We start from the raw sequence: 19,036 nt of genomic DNA, 5'->3' as shown, positions 1-19,036 counted from the left end.
ATTTTCTAGGTTATTTTTGAAAATCTGAACTATGAAAACTGAAAGTAAAATACATTTTCTCTTAGGAGAAAATTACCCCATACCATCCTATCTCCGATGTAAATTTAGATTAGTAATACAGAGCACTGTCCCAAAGAGAAATGCTACTAAAAATTTTCGATTGCTTAGCTAGTCATCAGGGCAAGAATTTTGTTTTTTAATGTTTTAAAAAGCGCGAAAACGCCGCAATAATTTTAGCGCCAAAAAGAGAAACCGACTTTCTCACATCGCGGAGAACGGAACACATGCGCGTTGAACGGATGAACTGGTTTCTCCCCCCTTCCTCCTCCCCTCTCTCAAGTAACCTAAGTCCTCGTTCCTTGTTGAGTTTTTGTGAGGGTAGGTAGGTAAACTTTGTTTTGGGACTTCTGTGGATTTGAAGGTTTTTATGTAAATTAAAGTAGGTTTAGCGATTTTCACACGGTGAACGGTGTTGCTGAACGTATTTTTTATGCATAAGTGAGTTATTTTAAGGTCATTATATTTTATATTTTGTACGAAATGTTCATTTGTTGGAAGTTTTAGTTGTGTTTTTAGCAGTACAAACAACGAGTTGTATGAATGTTTTCTTGTAAACAGAATGGAAATGCGTTCAAATCAAGTGGATATGCTTTAAAAATTTTTTTTTTAAGTTTATTAGAATGTTTTGATGTTCGGTTACACAACGTTTCATGTTAGTATTGTACCACTTTTGTTGAACTTTGAAATTATTGTGATTATGAGTATTTTAATTCGTATGTAGTGTACAATTTAAAAAGTTATCAGTTTTGTTTTATAGAAGTATCTTGCCTATTTTGTGTTGTTTTTCTTTGAAAATATTTTAAAATAAAATGATGCATTTTTGAGAATAAATACGAGACCATATTTATTATTTTATGTTATGTTTTGTGCAATTTACAATCATTTGTATTGCTCAAAATCCATTTTGGTACATGCAGACAAAAATTGCTTGTTTATCACATCAAAATGAACATGCTTTTTTTTTGACTTATCATGTTACTGCATTTTCATTGAACAATTGGGAAACAGTTTACTATTATAGGTAATTCTTACAATGTGCTGCAAGCCTATCATTTTACGTTTCAGGTTGGAGCAATCTCCCCCCTAGCTTTAAATAAATGTGGTTATGTTTTTAAAAAAAATATTGATGCACTTTGCCCCCCGCCTCCCCCAGTCGGAAAAATTCGAAATGTCAGACCTGTTATACTCACTATAGTACAACATCGAGAGAGTGACGTCAGGCTTATTACTGAAGGATCCCGGGTTTATTGCCAGACTATCAAAGATCCTCCGTATTCATTAATGGGAACTGGTACAACGTAAATATGTTCTTGAACTGAAAGTTCTCCAAGTTCCCATTTCAAATTTATAAATCTATGCAGATTTTACCTACCGGCCATAGCTCATGCAGGAAGGAGAATAAAGCTGCAGTTAACTTATTTGTTATACCATTCTAGGTAAAATATTTATATCTTTGATGTACTTATCATTTGCTTTTTTACTTTTCTAGACTGTCGTCGAGCGAACTGGGAAGCTCGACGTTGGAGAATTTGAACTTCAGCTCTTCGACTCACGCTACATGCTTAAGGGAGAGACTGAAGAGAAAAAATGGAAAGGATGGTTGAAGCCTTCATGTATTCCTATCACCATCATTCTTGTCCTCATCATACTGGTTGTTTTATTGCCTCTCATTGGCCAGGATGAAGTGAAATCAGTTGAAGTCATAACGCTTGGAGATTATGATCCTGTGTTTAAAAATTGTTCCAGTCCTTGCGCGTAAGTCTTTTTCTAATATGTTGTATATTGTAAATGTGATACAAATTGTACATTTAACTCTTTTTTTACCAACCAAGAAAGTTGTTATTGTTAGTAGACTGGATAAATTTGCTTTTGGGATTATGTGACAGTCTGACAGTGAGTGTTTTGATCCCTCATCCAAGGCCCGGCGTTTTGGGAGGTTAGCAGGTTAAATGCCTGACTTTGAAAAGTTAATGTTTTTACATATAAGTGACTATGGTTTTTGTTTTCTGTTAAAATTTGCATTGAGTAGTGCAATGTATCCTGCTGGAAAAATTTGAAATGACTTGCTTGCTCACGTCTTTCATTCTGGACGAGAAAACATTACTTTTGTATTCTGTATATAGTGAGTACCAGGGCCGCCTCTACCTCCAATGGGGCTCGCTACCAATTTTAATTCCAGGCCTCAACCCATGTCCCCCCTCCTGACATTGTATATTTTTATACTGTCACTTCATATTCTCTCACTCACACACTTACTAACTTCAAAATGAACAGTTTAAAATTGTATTTATTATGTGATGTTGCCTTGTTTAGTCACTTATAACAGAATTATACATTTTAATGTAACTTTAAAACTGATTTGAAGTTTGCATAAAAATATTTTTTTTAACGCAGTATCTTTATTCAGTAAAAATTGGATGATTTGATATATCTGAGATAAGTGAAGTAACATGATATACTATGAATTTTCAGTACAGGCGAACTCAGATGGACCAAGGGAAAAAGTCGGAATTTTGAAATATAAGTTCTATATGTAATAATTAAAGCAGAACAATGGTACCGGCATGAGTAATATAAGTCAAAATATCATTAAATTAAGTGTTGATATTATTTCCACATATACATAAAATATTACATTTAACTTAGAAAATCAACCACCAGGAGGATTTATGGAGTTTCTAGGGTATATATAAATTAATAATCAATAATCGCATATGCATATAATCTCTCCAAACATCTACTTTTTAATTTATATTTAAATTAATTTAACGTGCGCTTCCGTTACTGTAACATCCAATGAATACTGGTATACTTGTCTGGATTACAAAATGGGCATTTAGTTTTTTTTTTTTTAATGTAACATTCACTATAGCATATTTTCACCATATGTTCTTTCTTTGTCGCAAACCCGTGTGTGACTGAGTTAAAATCCACTCATGCTGCTCAGTGCAAAGAATGGCTTGAGATTTTAGTCAGTCTAGTCCAGTTTCTGATCTGGTCCACGTTTTTATTTTATTTCCTAATTTACTCTATCACAAATCATGTATTTTCTCTATTTATTTAAAAAAAAAAGTCAAAAAAATGGTGAAAGGAAGTCTGTAGTCCTGGGTCCATTAGGCCCATAGCACCCATAGCCTTGAAATTTGTACAAAATTACTTTGAGCCCAGGTGGAGTGTGCACCTGGGTAAATTTTATTTTTAAGTTTTGAATTAGTTTATTTGTAATAATTTTTTAAGCTAAAATTTCACATAAATTGCCTACTAAGCGGTGAAAGATTTCCATTACCCCTTAACATTCTATGTCATTCAAAAGAGACTTTCCTTCTGTATCAGATCAAGTTTGTTCCCATTTCTTCAATTAATTAGAACAGCAGATAGGTTTCGATTTTAGCAAAAAGTTCTTGGCTCAACTCAATTTAAGCCTGGGGCTAAGGAGCAAAATATGTTACTAGAGACCATGAGTTTGAAGTGCTACTTTTCAAACATACAAACCTGCAGTTTTACAGTGCTCAGGACCCCCTTAGCCCTTACGGCTGTGCAAGTTGGTACAAGTTATTTTGAAACCCGGGGAAAGGGTGCTTTTAGTTCCAAAGGGAACTCATAATGTGTTTTTAATCTTTCTTTCTAGTTGACGATTTTAATTTTTGCGAATCAAATAAGATTGCGAAGCAATTTTCAGGGGGTTGGTGAGTGTCAGGGAGCAGGGGGTTAGCACCTATGGTTGTATAAGATAACCAATCAAGTTCTTGCAGTTTTTACTTTGCCATTGAAAGAAGTGATAATAGGTATGCAAATTCATATGTCACTGGGTTTAAGCAGCTGTCAGGTATGTAAATTAGTGTATCACATGTTTTTAACACCTGTCGGACGAGATTACCTCTTGCAGGACCCATACGGTAAGATAGCAAAATGGAAGAGTCAAAGGAACTCATTCAATATTGTTTGCTTTATGAGTTTAAAATGGTTTTTTAGCAGCTGCATCAACTCGTCAAATATGTCAAGTATTTGGGGACAGTGTTGTGAGTGAACATACAGCAAGGCAACGGTTCCAAAAATTCCGATCTGGAGTTTTGTCTCTTAGTCATGAAACTCGTAGTGGGCGTCCACCAACTTCGGATAATGAAGCCCTGCAGTCGATCATCAACAAGGACAGTAGCCTAACATGTGGTGAACTTGCAAGATAGCTTCAAGATTCTGATAAACAATTATACTTCATCTGCACCCTTTAGGTAAGTCATACAGGCTAAGCAAGTGGTTTCTGCACAAGCGGTTAGAAATTCATATGAACCAACGAGTAGCAGCCTATGTGTCGTTGCTTTCTCGGCACTGTAGCACACCCATACTTGATCGAGTGATTTCTAGTTATGAAAAGCTGGGCATGTATGACACTCCCAAGTGTTCCAAACATTGGTTGTCATCACAGGTCACTGCCCCTTCACCGCATGGCCACCTATGCTCCCACACGATAACATATTTTGTTTACGGTGGACTAGTCGCCAAGTTGTTCACAATGAGCTGCTTCCGGAGTCCCAAACCATCACTGAGGCCATGTACTCGCAGCAATTGTAACATATACAATAAGCATTGCAAACGAAGGAGCCGTCACTGGTGAATCACAAAGGAAGTACTCTTCCGGCATGATAACGCACAACCGTAAATTGCACGAGTGACCATGGATACCATTTAACGACTTGCTCGGGAGACTTTGTACCATTCTTTGTATTAATATGACCTTGAACCAATCAATTACCACATCTTTCAATCCTTGTGCGTTTATCTTCGGGGAAAATTCTTCATGAGAGAAGTAGACTTGCGCAAAGCACTCAGACTTCTTTGCATCCAAGACACCCAAATTTACAGCAAAGGGATTGCACAGCTAGAGACAGGTTGGCAGAAGATCCTTGATGACGGTGCAGATTATTTCAAGGATTAACAACTGGCTATACTTCCTGTAAGCCAACTTTTTTTCCATCATTAAAAATGGCTAGAACTTTATTGGTTACCTTATACAAGTAGGTACAAGTTAGTTAGGAACCCGGGGAAAAAATGCTCTTCTGACCGCTTTTTTATAAATATCGGTTATGTATATTTCTATCAAGTTCTTTTTGTCTTCGGGTGCTAGCAGGATTGTGCTCTAAATATGAACTCTTTACTAAAGTTCTATTTTTTACAGAACGGAAAAGTGTATTTCCATTTTGTTCTAAGTGCTCGGAAAACTTTTCAATCTGATTCTTTCTAACCGACTATTTAAATCTTTGAGGATCAAATAAAATTATGAAGCAATCTTTGGGGGTCGGTGAGCGCCAGGGGGTGGATCTCCCTAGCATTTTAAATAGCACGGTGTTCAAAATATGAATTCAAAATAAAAGTTATATTGAGTCTATATGTTTTTAAAAAAAAGCGTATACAATCGATCAAATTATTCAAAACTAGGATTAATTTCAATTATTTTCAATGATCATATTTACGGTTACATTTTACACTTGGATGTATTACAGTAACAAAACTTAAGGCTAGCAATTCATCATGGTGTTAAAATTCCAATGTCACCCTGCCCTAGTATATATTGAATTAATGATTTTCCCTTTTTTACCAAAAATAAGTTTTTTATTAAGTGATTAATTGTGTAACATTTTTCATTTTACTTCATTAATTATTAGTAACTTTCTTCCATCCATTATTTCTCTTTTCATAGCATTTCATTAGTCGAAAGTATACCAGAGAACTTAACATATGCCGATGGTGAACCTGTGCATACATCAGTATTTGAGAGTTGGTCTCAGCTACTTGCATTGGCTGAAAGATCAATAGATATAGCGACATTTTATTCTACACTCAAAGGCCAGGATGTTCAACCTGATGATCCAGATCCTTCATCTTGGCAAGTAAGAAAGTAATTAAAATTAAAGATAGGGCTGTAAAATGAAATAATGAGTGATTAGACTAAATGACACATTAAGGGTTTTTGTTGGGGGGAGGGTGACTAGGGTTCGTACAAAAAAGTTTTGATACTAGCTCTTTCCTTTCAGGAAATAGCTTGTCAATTGATTTTTTTTTTTTTTTGGTAGTTCCACATCAAATCAACCAATGACCAAAACCTCATATTTTTTCATTGGGATTGTTTTGATCATTCGTTGTTGATTTATAAATTTTTTCAAGTTTTGACGAAGTCACTATCTTTGCATTACTGAACAATTTTAGAAAGGTAGATAGTTAAAAATCTATTTGACTTAAAGAGCTAAAACTGGCACTGTTTTGTTCAGTATTTGAAGAGGTTTTATAAAATATACTAGCTGCATTGCCTGGGTTTGCACGGTCTACCTCAAAAATAAAAGTGATATATGTTCAACAATCAGGTTTCAATTGGACAAAAAAAATATAATTTCCCCTCAAAATAATCATTCTCAAAGAAAGAAAACGACAATTCAAAAATTCCCAAATAAATTAAATGCAAGCTACTGAAATCATTTTTAAAAAAAGGAGATAAATTGCCAAATAATAATCAAAAGGGGAAATTTTTACTTCAAAGCAAAAACAAAATTTTATTCAATCACAGCCGAGGAAAAAAGGTGGCAACCTTCTGAACGCTAATTTAAAATGAGATTACGAAAACGATAATTTTCTGATGTGAAAACCCAGTTCCATTAGGCTTAATATGCTTTTAAGTTTTTCCTCGGTGATTTTAAAGCCTCTTTTTTTTTAAATTCCAAGAAAGTGAATAAAATCTATGGGTATTTCTCACGGGCTTTCGAATGCCGCCAAAATCGAACTGGCCGGATAACTATTTCGGGTAGCAAGAGCCATTTAATACCATTTTCGGGTCCTAAAATTGAAATTCGAATGGTTCGGTTTTTGGCCTTTCGACACCCCCCCCCCCCCTTCTATGTTCCTTCTTGGGTGCCCAAGTACTTCCCTGCCAAATTTGATCCAGATCTGACAAAATGGGATTTGTATAGACAACATACACACATATATATTTACCCACATACACACATATTCTTTGTTTTATTTATATGGATGACATGACTAGTTACTCTTCCTTTATTTTTTAATTTATTTTTTCAAAAAAAAATAATAATAATAATAATTTCAAAAAAACTCAAAATCAAAATTTGTTGTACAAAAAAAAGCATTTTTTTAAAACCAAATAACCCTGTGTACAGGGGCGCCGACTTGGAAAAATTATTGGGGGGGCCGGATGTTACCGGGGTCTAGGGAGTATGTTAAAGCACGGAGCCCCCCCCCCCCCCGAAAAAAATTCAGATTTTTGTGCCTTGAAAATGCCAACTTACATATTTTCTGGTGTGTATAATTTGTACAAACAAACATATGTGACAGGGCGTTTTCAGAGTAAAACAATCTAAAAATTGGTACACAAATTTTCTGCTTCAATCAGATCATGTCACTTGCCTTAAGTGAGGGATAATTTTACAGTTCCATTTTGTGGGGAGACGTGCAGTACCATAGCTAGGCTACGGCACTATACAAGGTAGTGCACTTGAGTTGCATGGAAAGGCACTCCCAGTGGCACCGATTCAAAACAACTATTGGGGGGAGGTTACCGTAACGGGGGCCTTGCCAGGAGAAATTTTCTAAATTTGAGATAAAAAAAATAGTGAGTTTTAAAGTTTTTTAAGCATTTTAGAGTCATATGATCAACATTAGAACCCCAAAAACTCGACTCTCGTTAAATCGTCACTCTGAGAAAATCGACAAGACGACACAATTTTTGGCTTTGAAAAAAAAAAAAATGGTATTTTTGTGAAAAGTTAATTTAATTTACAGTAATAATTATACTTTTAATCTATTAGCAGTGAATATATAGCTCTGAAAAGATTGAAATGATATTTAAATAAATCTAAACTATCATTAAAAGAATAAAGCATAAAAGATTGATGTCGCACTTTGATTACTAAAAGTGAAATAACTAATTTAAGCTTGCTTTGAATAAGGCCCAGAGTTCATTAAATAAAAATAATGTCTCAAAATTAATGCTTTAATAGAGTTAAAAAAGTTAATAAACAGATTACTTCATTAACTCTAATAATTGAAGAAAACTATCACGCCTTCCATTAAATGAACAAATCAAACCCTGATATATTTTTTCCAGATCAGCAACACTTAGATGAGAGCGCCGCCAGCGAGACTTCATCCGAAGGTTAGCGCACTGGGACAAATTCTATGAGTGCTCTCAGCACCGTAACACTATCCTTATTCACACCACTAGTTTTCAATTAACCTGCTTACTACAGCAATAGTTATTTGTTTTTATTCATTACTGAATGTATTTTACAATGTAACTATCTTCAAACAATTAAAGTAAAAAATACCAACATAATTTTGTGATTTTAGAAACCATAATATGACAAATAATGTTCTTAAATTATTGAGGGGGCTCTGCTCCCCAAAACAAACTATTGAGGGGGCTCGGGCCCCCTCAAGCCCCATGGAGTCGGCGCCAGTGCCTGTGTATGTATAATATACATATTGGATAAAAGTATAGTTAATTTGTTACTAAAATAGTGCTTAAAAAGGTTCAGTAAATCAATTTTTTAAATTAAAATTTCAAATTTAATTGTTTTTCAATTATAAATTTTTTCACCCAAAAAATGACTTGTACTTGTTGTTGCAACTGCATGTAATTGCTAAGTACTTGTTTTTTTTTTTTTTTTCATGCAATAGCTATGATGTGTACTTGAATTACTCTTTAACAGATCAGGTGTTTTTTACAACTAGAATTAAAACAACTGTTGAAAGAAGAAATATTTTTTTCTGCATGATGCCAAAAGAAAGCCTGCTTGAAATTTTGAACATATGTTGCTAACAGAAGGCTAAGCAACAAATAGTTTTTTCAAGAAAATTGAAAATTTTGATTTTGAATTTTTACAAATTTAAAAAAAAAATTAAAAAATCAATCTTTTTTTTTAGCAACTAGACTTTTTTATATATTTTTTAAAACCTCATAAAGAACTGAACAAAACAGCATCAATTGGATACTTCTAAGTCAAATAGTACTTTAATAACAGACCTCTTAAGATTTTGATTGATGCAAAATTTAAGATTCATCCAAAATTTAAAAAATGAATAACTTTGGAAAGAATTGTTGAAAAAAATTGAAACTTCAGTTTTTTCATCCTGAAGGTAAGTATAATAAGCAGACAAAACATTATAATAATCTAAAACATTGACCTTCAAAATTTATTTTTATTGGTTGATATGGAATGACCTGTTTGTATTTTTTTTTACTATATTATTAATATTGTTATTATTTCACTTCTTTTTATTATTACTCTAAAATGAGTTTGGTTATCAGCAGGAAATAACTAGTGCCATTTCGTTTTAAGTACATTTCAATTTAACTAATCCATCTCAATTAATTTTACTCTAGGTGTTTAACTGTGCATAGATTTTTTAACAACATGTTCTACTTTTTAAAAAGATATATATTGCTAATTTTTAAAATTCTTAAAACATCTTCAAAGATTCTCTGGATTTCCCTCGTGAAGTAACAGAGATCTTCAAAAATTTTCATTTTGCTGTAATGAATTTGTACAAAACTACTGATTTGAAAATACAGTAATACATTCGAACCTTGATGTCTCAGGGAAAAAAATTTCCCCCTGCATTTCCCACAAAAACTTCTATATATTTTCCATGATTATCTTAAAAGTAATTTTTTCAAACACTTAATGTGTCCAAATTTTTACACAGAAGCAAGTTTCTAATGTAGTTTTTCTTTGGTAACTTTTGTAGTAAAACCAGTTTCAGAGACAATTGCTTGAAGTTTTTCATCCCTTTTGTTGAAATTTTAAGGATAGGGGATTGGGGCAAGATAATAGGGGAGTATGAGGAAGGTGCTGTGGTTCTCTTTATCTCAGAGTTTTCCCCAGAGTTTAGAATCTTTGTGCATTTCTTTCGAACATGTTGTTCACTTTGAGGACGGGGGTCAATTTTTCGTCCTTTTTCAAGTGAAAACAGAAAATGCATTCCTCATTTTCATCATTCTGCTTTTTTAGCTGTTCAAAATAGCTGCCAAAAAAGGTTTTGAATGTGGGGGTTTACTTGTTGAAGATAAAGTTAGAATTTTCAGATGGAAAAACGAAGTCAAAATATTTATTAGTTTCAAAATCTCATTTTGTACACTTTCAACAATTATAAAATTTCAAATCTTGTAAAATATTGAAGACTAACTTATTAATCGTAATTCAAAGTGGTCCCCTAGTACATATATAAATGTATATTGGGTATGCTTGTGTAAGTGAGAGAGGTAGTTGTGCGATTTTTTCAAAACCTTGATAACTCAAGAACTCGAAATCTCGAGTTTTTTTCCTGTCTTGAGATATTGAGGTTGAACTGTATTATGATGAATACAGTTATGACGCCTTATCATGCTTGTGACAGTTTTTATGTATAATTCTTTCAGAAGAGTAATTATTTAAAATTTATATTGTATTGATTCAAAATTATTTCTATTCTTTAGGGAGACAAGATTTTTAGTGACCTCATGAAAGCTGGTACAGAACGTGGTATTAGAATTAGAATTGTGCAGAATGAACCTTCCGAATCCATGCCTGATTATGATACCAAAGAACTAGAAGTCAAAGGTATGGAACACAGGATTGCCATTTTGACTTTTTGTTTCGTAGAAAGTCTGGGATGCCAGAAAAAATTTGGATGAAATAAAATAAAAGCCACTAATTTTCTTGATGTTTAAGGCATAAAATTATTGCAATGATTTTACATCATAGCATGTATTAGAATTATCATATGATAAATCCATTGCATTTTTTATTTAAAATATTTTTTAAATTAATCATTTAATTAAAGTAGATTGCTTCTGTGTTAGTTATAATCTAGAACAAGTTATATCCGCAATGTGTACAGTGAAGCACTGTTAATGCGTTTTTGAAGGGACTGTATAAAAGAAGTGTAAAAATGAAAAAACGTATAACAAGTATAGGTCAATGTGTATTAGGCACTGCAAGGTCCAATTTAAAAAACATATCATTGACGAAAACGTATAAATGGCGCTTCACTGTACTTCGAAAGTTATAAAATTGGCTCAACTAATGTAGAATTTTGTAATGCTTCTCTGCTCCAAGTTATGAAAAAAATTTGGACATTCGTTTGTCTTTAGAGCATTGAAGGAATTTTTTCAAAAAAGGTGAAGTTGAGTTGGAAGTCTATAAAATTTTATGAATCACAAAGTTATTGCAACGATTTTAACAAGCAGACCTCGCATTAAGCGAGATATACTCATTAAAAGCACGTTTAAAGCCCGTAGACTTAGCATTGTACTAACCAAGTAATTCTGATTTCCATGTTAAATGAGTGTTATCGTTAAATCAGGGCTGGTTAGAAGCGAGTTAGCTGTAGCTTTTTTATGAAGCATACTATAACCTAAAATATGTTAAAAGAGTAAATATTTGTTTAATCTTTTTTTTTGTAATGAAGTGTATGATTCTTTGATCTATATTTGAAAACACTTGACGCTACTAATTTCAAGTAGATGCTAAACCAAAGTTCCAAAACTGAGAAGGTAAACATTGAAAAAAAAAATTTTAACCAATGAAATAAAAAAAAATATCAGATTTAAATGTGTATTTCTGTCATTAAAAGCACTAGTTTCCTTTTAATGTAACAGTTTCTTTATTAACACCATTGTATGACTAATAATATTTGAGACTCAAACATTCTACCAACTTTGATCTCTATTTTTACTTCTATAAAACACTTTAATTGACAACAAACAAGTTTTTTGATTATTGGATGTTATGAAATTTTCAACACATTATTAATAGGAAGTACTTTAAGTGTATTTTGTTTTTTAATTGAGTTAAAATATGTAATTTAAAACTTTAACTTTCTTGAAAATTATGAAAATCAGATAATCTTTATCATTAACAATAATAGTATTACAATTTATAGATAAGTTACACATGGAGAAATTTATTTTATTTAGTAAAATAATTATTATACTGAAAGATAGCAAACTAGCTTTGTTTCAAACATTTAGTATAAATTGCAAATTTTAATGTTGATATTTCTGATAAAATATGCGATTTTGGTTCAATTCAATCAAAATTTGCTGTTACTGCCATCTTAATGGTTGAATCTAAAATCTGTATTCTGACAAAGATATAAAAAGCAGTATTAAAAAAATGAAATTTAATATTTATTAAGTTTTAAAATAAATACTTTGTATCAGTTTGAATAAATACATCTACAAATGTAAAAAAATAGGATGTTTGTTTGTGTGGCGCGCATCCCGGAAAAACGGTAAATCCTAGAAAGATTAAATTTGGTATATAGGTGCAGTTTTTACCGACGTTTTGCACCTCAGGCTTCGATTTTTGATATTTTAATTAGAAAAAAGTTATTTAATGTTTTATGTGATTTTAAGCACTTTTTAGTACTTTTTACCTCACAGACCCCGAACCAATCACGCCACGCAAATATTTTTTGTACTATAGTGTAGGAAATTTAATTTTAAATGTGACGACCGAAAACATTTTGAAGACGGATCAATTTTTGCATTTTATATGAATTTTTGAAAAAATCTTTATTTTGCATCTTTTCCTAGGTTTAATTTTTTTCTAAACGCATCCCGCAAAAAGTATAAAAGATACCTTTCTGAAAATTAAGTATGAAATGGTGAAAACATTTCACCCTCTTCAGAAAAAAAAGTTTTCAAAAATATGCAGTAGTTTTTTTTTACAATTTTTAAAATGCAGAACATCATATTTTCATCCATTGGTCGAATCGGTCGAAAAAACCTTCTTCTCTTATCTGCTGACGTAACACCCTGGATTTCGATTAAATATTGAGGGATCGAATCTTAATCGCTACAATGTTTATCCTTTTTTTTTACTATATTGCTTACTTCTACATTTTATGACATCATGACCATGTGTTTTTCCGGCAGACTTGCTTTTTTTCTTTCCTTTTTCCGTTTTATTTAGGGGTTGCATTTATTTCTTTTTCCAATGTCCCCCCCCCCCCTCAAGCTGAACGTTCTGCTGTATCTATATTACGATACCTTACATAGTTGTGGGCATTTAATTCAATAAAAACAGAAAAAACAAGAGTTTTTTTTTGCTTTTGCAAACGCTACGTTTTGCTACTTTTTGCACACACGGGGAATTTTGAAGACAACTATTTTTTTGCTCTACTTAAAAAAAACAAAGCGTTTTTTTTTTTGAGTGATCTTTGTTTTTATTAGGAAATGGGCGGGGGTAAAATAAATAGAGATGGATAAGAAAATTTAAAGATAGATCGTAAGGGTAGATAGCCGCCGAAGGCGGCAATCTTGGTGTAAAAAGATGAATGGCACATAAAAGATGGAGATGGATTGATTAATACTGCTGTCAAATTTATTTAAATTGCCGCCGAAGGCGGCAAACTTGACGTAAAAAGGTAAATGACAAGTTAGCCAAGCAGTCGCCGTAGGTGGCTGCTTGCATAGAAAGGCGAATGGCATAAGAAGGCGGACTAACTGGTCGCCGCAGGCGGCTAGTATTTACACAAAATACTGTGATCCTAAGCATAGAAGGAAAAAAAAAAAACTTTTTTGTGAACTAATAATTAGAAATTTAAACAAAATTAATTTTTTTCCCTTCTTTAATTATGCATTTTTAACCATTCAAAAATAATCCAATTTTAGCATTTGAAGGATGACAGAACTGTTCTTTCTCAAGTTATTTTTAATTTTGTTTTGTGGTTACTTTTTTCCCTAGTTTGAAGAATCTTAATTTTTTGTAGACTTGACTTTCAAAAACACCATTTTTTTCCTTCAAAAAGCCGTATTAAAGGAAACAATTTTTACAAAATTATAAAAAATTGCTCAAAAAATGATTAATTGATACCTGCTCTTGATGACGTTGAAGTTAATTTTCTTTTTTCCAAAATTGATGCAAAAGTTTATTTCTTCTGTCCCAAACCCAACGCAAAAGGATATTTTACATGCTCAAATTTAAAACAAACTATGTAAAAGCTGTGGAAGCTTTATGTATACATAATTTTATCTTGATTGTAGTTTCTTTGTTGCTGAGAAAAATATTTCAATGTCGATATTTAAATATATTGTTTCGTCATAGGTGCTGCCAAAGTAAGAAATGTAGATTTCAAAAAAATGCTTGGAAGTGGGGTTCTGCACACAAAAATGTTTCTCATTGATAAAAAGCACTTTTATATTGGAAGTGCAAACATGGATTGGCGTTCCTTGACTCAGGTATTGTTGAATTCACTACAGATGCAAGTTATATCCATTCTATTTTTTTTTCAATTGATTTTTACAGATGGCTGTTAATGTCATGAAAATATTAAATTGTAGGGGAGAGCGGGGCAAGATGACTATGTTAACAATTTTTGTTTTTTATTAATTTATTTTTAAGGACAGTAAAATTAATTTTACATGAGCTTTTAGAAAAATCCTTTGCAGTATTAAATATATTGCCATTTCATTTTTCAAATAAAAAAAATGAAGGATATTTTTATTTTTTCAAAACCTTAACAAATTGTCATCTTGCCCCAGTACTAGGGCAAGATGACAACATTGAAAAAGGTTGAACATATTTTATGTTTTGAATTTTGTTACCTAGTTTAACAAAAGATAACCCTTCTTTTACTTCTTACAATGTATCCAGTTAAGCGTCATGCATTGTAGCCTAATGTTGAAGTGGTTAGTTGTGCAGCTAACAATAGACACAAATAAAAATGCCATTTTCATACTTGGTACATTTTTCACCACTCTTGGCTTTTACAGCACTGGATCCATTCTTCTGTTGGAGGATCACAATATTCCTCTTATTAGCAGGGTATCTTTTAACACTATCTTTTGAAGTTGATGCAACTGGATTGCTTGTCATGAATTGTATAGACTTGAGCCTCCAGGAACTTAGTTTGAGTTTTTTTACTCCCTCTTTAGCTTCACGAGCATATTTATTTATTTATTTATTTATTTTTAATAATCCTTTTTTCCTTCAACTTTGCTCCTTGTTCTGACATTGCTTTGATGTGTGTACTTGTAAGAATGTTTAAGTTTAGCTTTCAGCTTTTTCTTTTTTTTTCTCACATTGTGTTGCATTAGGCAATGCATTGAAATCAAAAACGCTAACAGGCTTCTTTGGTGCATCGGAATCAGCATTTGCCATCAGTTCTGCTTCGTCTGGAGGGTTTATACATTGGTTTTCTACTACCAAGGTCTGAGGATTAGCACTATTATTCTCAGTTTCATTGCTAACAACGTTATAGTCCGCTAAAAACAAGAGAAATAGGAGTCTCTATCATACATTCTTTAAACCCTTTATCAGCATTTCCAACTGTAGCTGCTTTGAAGTAAGCAGTTCAAAAACACTCCAATATTTTTGTCGGTGACAGTTTATTCTAGATCAGCGGTTCCCAACCTTTTCCCCCTTGCGAACCCCTTCCAAACTCCGAAAGAAGTTGGTGAACCCCTTGGGTACTAGGTAATAAATAACAAACGAGGGGGGGACGCGCGCACACACCACACGCATTGACAATAATATTGAGAGATTTTTTTTAGTTTGATGCTGCTCCGTAGTTCATAACAAGAACGAAAACACAATTGCAAAATATAGAATTACAAATATTGCTACGAACTAAAATCATTGCTAAAAAATGAATACAAAACAAATTCACCGAAAAATAAACACAGTGATTATTCTGTGTTGAGCTTCCATCGACTATGAAAAAATTTTGAAAATGGGATATTTGTGGAACAAAGAGGCTCAAAAATAAAGTTTGGTTGACATTTTTCTGACCTAGGATACATATATTTATCTCCAACAACTAAATCAGAAATCAATTAAAGAATGATCTTTAAAATACCTTTCAGGGAACTCTCAGATTAACTAAATGAACTTTTTTTCTTGAAATAAAATGAGACAGATCTCTAGGTCTAAGTCTTCTTGAAAAGGACTACGAGCCTAACTGTTTGATAAAGATATACTGCGTGAATAAACGGCGTATATTAAAAAATAATAGAAGCATCTATTTCCAATATACGCATTTACTCCAATTCTTACATAATTTTTACCAAGACAAATAGTTTTAAGCTCACTTACTACAAAAGAAATTTTCTACACAAATTTCATAAATACCTTATTTACATATAGCGCAAATTAAGTTGCATGGTTAAAGTCGGTTGATTTTTTTTTACTGGGTAAACCTCACACTGCCAAAATTTCAACCACGAAAATTTTCTATAGTAATTAATTTTTCATACTTCCCGTGGTATTCTTGGATTGCTAGCCATTCTTTCCCTTTTTCGACAAGAAAGCTCGAAGTAAATTCTAGTCGATGTAGTGTGAAAATAATAGCAACTAACAACAGCGTAATCTCACTTCTTCATTTTTGACTCAACACAAAAGAAGAGCCATAGCTCTTCGTTGGACTCAAATGGTAAAGAAACCAAACAACAAAATATTTTAGACACTCGTATGTGCTCCATGTAATGTTTTTATCAAGTTTAATCAAACTTTTCTGTCAAAAGCTTGTGAGGAGACGAAAGCTTTCAAATTCTTTCATCTGAGGACACTGTATTCACAAAAAGAGTTTTTTCAGCATGGCTTCAGGGCTATCATTGTCAATGGAAGCGCTAAAACTGGCACTTTGCAATGACAGAGTAAACCATTTAAATGTAAAATGTGTCAGGAAGTATGCAAATATTTTTATGTTAAGAGAATCGAATGTGCGAGAGACAAATGAATAAAAAAGGAAAAAAATTTGCCTGAAACCACTTGAACATCCGAAACAGGCATGTTAAAACTCTGCCATTACAATATTTTTTTCGCGAACCCCCAGGGGTTCGCGAACCACCAGTTGGGAACTGCTCTTCTAGATAAATGACCATAAAGTTGTCACTTGCTTGGCGATAGTAAGTTTTTAATGAGCAGAAAAATAACACACCAGGAGCTAGAGATGATGCGATGTGTGGGGCGGCAACCCAACCATGATAATGTTTTTCTCACAGCAGTATAAGATAGCCTGCAAAGTTATGTGAGATTTACGATTGTCAATAATCTACAGAGCAGGAGATTCTTTGCTTGGTTTCATTCAGTCAACTAGTCATTTTGCCAACTAGTTTATAAATAACCTCTGGGCATCCGTTTTCAAACGACTTCTCCCTATATTCAATGCGTCCTTTAGCCCCTAAGGTTGCGTGGACAAACACACAGACAAGTAAGAGTTTGCAGGATTTAATAGAATGGACAACATACTGTCTGACATTTTAAAGCGAAACTTTGCTTGAATTTGCGCATGCGTCAGGTCTTTTCTGATTTGATCAAAATAACAGTGCTGGAGATAAGGATGTGAGGAGATTTTTTTTTTCAATCAGGATGCATTTGTTAGATGAGCTGGTTTGCATTTTCTTTTCTTTTTCTTTTTTTTTCAATTTCTTCCTTATCAGATCTAGGAAAATAATATTGGATTTATCAAAAATGCTGCTTTAGTGCATTTTCTTTTATACCAATTTCAATTTGAACTTCAAATAGGTTTACAGCAGTTTTTTTTTTAAATAAAATAAATAAGTATGCATTAACTGCCACTTATAAAATCACTGGATAATAATATCAGCCACTTTTTGAGTCAAATTTGGAAGAACGGAATCATTACATTACCAGACCATGTCAAAACCATCCTTTAATAAAATCAATGCCATTTCATAAAATAAAGCTTTTAGAAAGATCTGTTAAAAATGGAAAGAGATATTTATGCTTCGTAAAAAATTGCAACAGACATTACAAATTCCAAAGTTATATATTCTGCCCAAAAAAAAGGTGGGGGGGGGGGGGAATAAGTGTGTAAGAAAAGGATTGAATCGCAATGCCAAATTTGCCCTCTGTAATAGATGTTAGAAAAGCACTTCTTAATCACACAAAAATACGCCAATACTTTGAGATCCTTATGTAAAAAAAGAAAAAACCCTTATATTTAGTTAAAATGTCAACCATATTTTGAAATACTTAATATAAAATATAAATAAAGTTATTCATTTTTTTTTTCAGAGTATTGAGACTTAAAACCCCTTACGTTTTAAAGTGCAGGGATGCCGATTTATAAAATCAAATTGTCTCAGAATCAATGTGATTTTAATAAACGGCGAGCGCTGTATAATACATAAAAAGTATCTAACGAATAAAATATTCGTCAAAACAAAATGCTGATGATGGACAAGAAAATTCCTTTTTTTTTTCAATCCTTATTCAAAAAAATCAACATGAAAAGTTGCTATAGAAGAATAAATAAAACCAGAACTTATCAGAAAAAAAACCCTTCACTCATTATATTTATTCATCCTCCTCTGCCGAAACTGTAGCTTCACTATCCCATTCCTTGTCACTTTTTTCAGTGTCAGTCAATACAATTTGCAGGGGTTCAGATATTTCTTCAATTATAGTGTCTTTTTCCCAAGATTTAAGTTCTAGTTTTTCAATGTGATTGCAGTGAGATTGTCACCTAGTGCTAAATATTTTACTTATAACATTTTATGTTTCTTTTAGCAATTTATTCATGTTCAAGTCACTTGTGGGATTTATATTTCTTATTTCTCTTTTCATGTCGGCCCAAATATTTTCAACTGCGTTAAAATTACAGCTGTGGGGTGGGAGACAAAGCACTTGAAGGCCATGTTCTTGAAGCAATTTATCGAACTTATATGGTTTATGCCTAGGAGCATTTAATTTTACAAGCTCTAACAACTCTAATTTCAAGGCATCAGGAGAATGAATAATGGATTTTGCAGCAAGCCAATCCAAAATTTCTCTTTTGCAGCTACTGAAGTTGGGACACTTGTCAATTAGTATTGTGTGATATGGCACATTGTCAATAACAATAACTGCACTTAATGGCAAATTTGGAATAAGTTTTTCTCTTGCCCATTTTTCAAAGACATTTGAATTTATCTGCCCATGGAGGTCTCCTTGTGTTGTATTGGCCTTATAAATTAAATTTG

The 19,036-nt window shown here is 32.7% G+C and overlaps 1 protein-coding gene across 2 annotated transcripts in view; it reads left to right on the top strand.

The window, feature by feature from the left end:
* Positions 1-19,036, top strand: part of LOC129222176 (5'-3' exonuclease PLD3-like) — a 77,495-nt gene that overhangs the window by 46,052 nt on the left and 12,407 nt on the right. The window contains exons 1-5 of one of the 2 annotated variants that reach the window (XM_054856641.1): positions 367-498; positions 1,550-1,815; positions 5,756-5,945; positions 10,541-10,664; positions 14,157-14,290. In XM_054856641.1, coding sequence (XP_054712616.1) covers positions 1,619-1,815; positions 5,756-5,945; positions 10,541-10,664; positions 14,157-14,290 — 645 coding nt within the window. In that variant the 5' untranslated portion in view covers positions 367-498; positions 1,550-1,618. Of the gene's footprint in view, positions 1-366; positions 499-1,549; positions 1,816-5,755; positions 5,946-10,540; positions 10,665-14,156; positions 14,291-19,036 lie in introns of those variants that run through there. The other variant, XM_054856640.1, reaches the window with a different exon arrangement.

Source organism: Uloborus diversus, chromosome 5, assembly GCF_026930045.1.
Source record: "Uloborus diversus isolate 005 chromosome 5, Udiv.v.3.1, whole genome shotgun sequence".
Classification (NCBI taxonomy): Eukaryota; Metazoa; Arthropoda; class Arachnida; order Araneae; family Uloboridae; genus Uloborus; species Uloborus diversus.
Note: the sequence above shows the minus strand (reverse complement) of the source record. Positions and strands in the feature narration are given on the sequence as shown.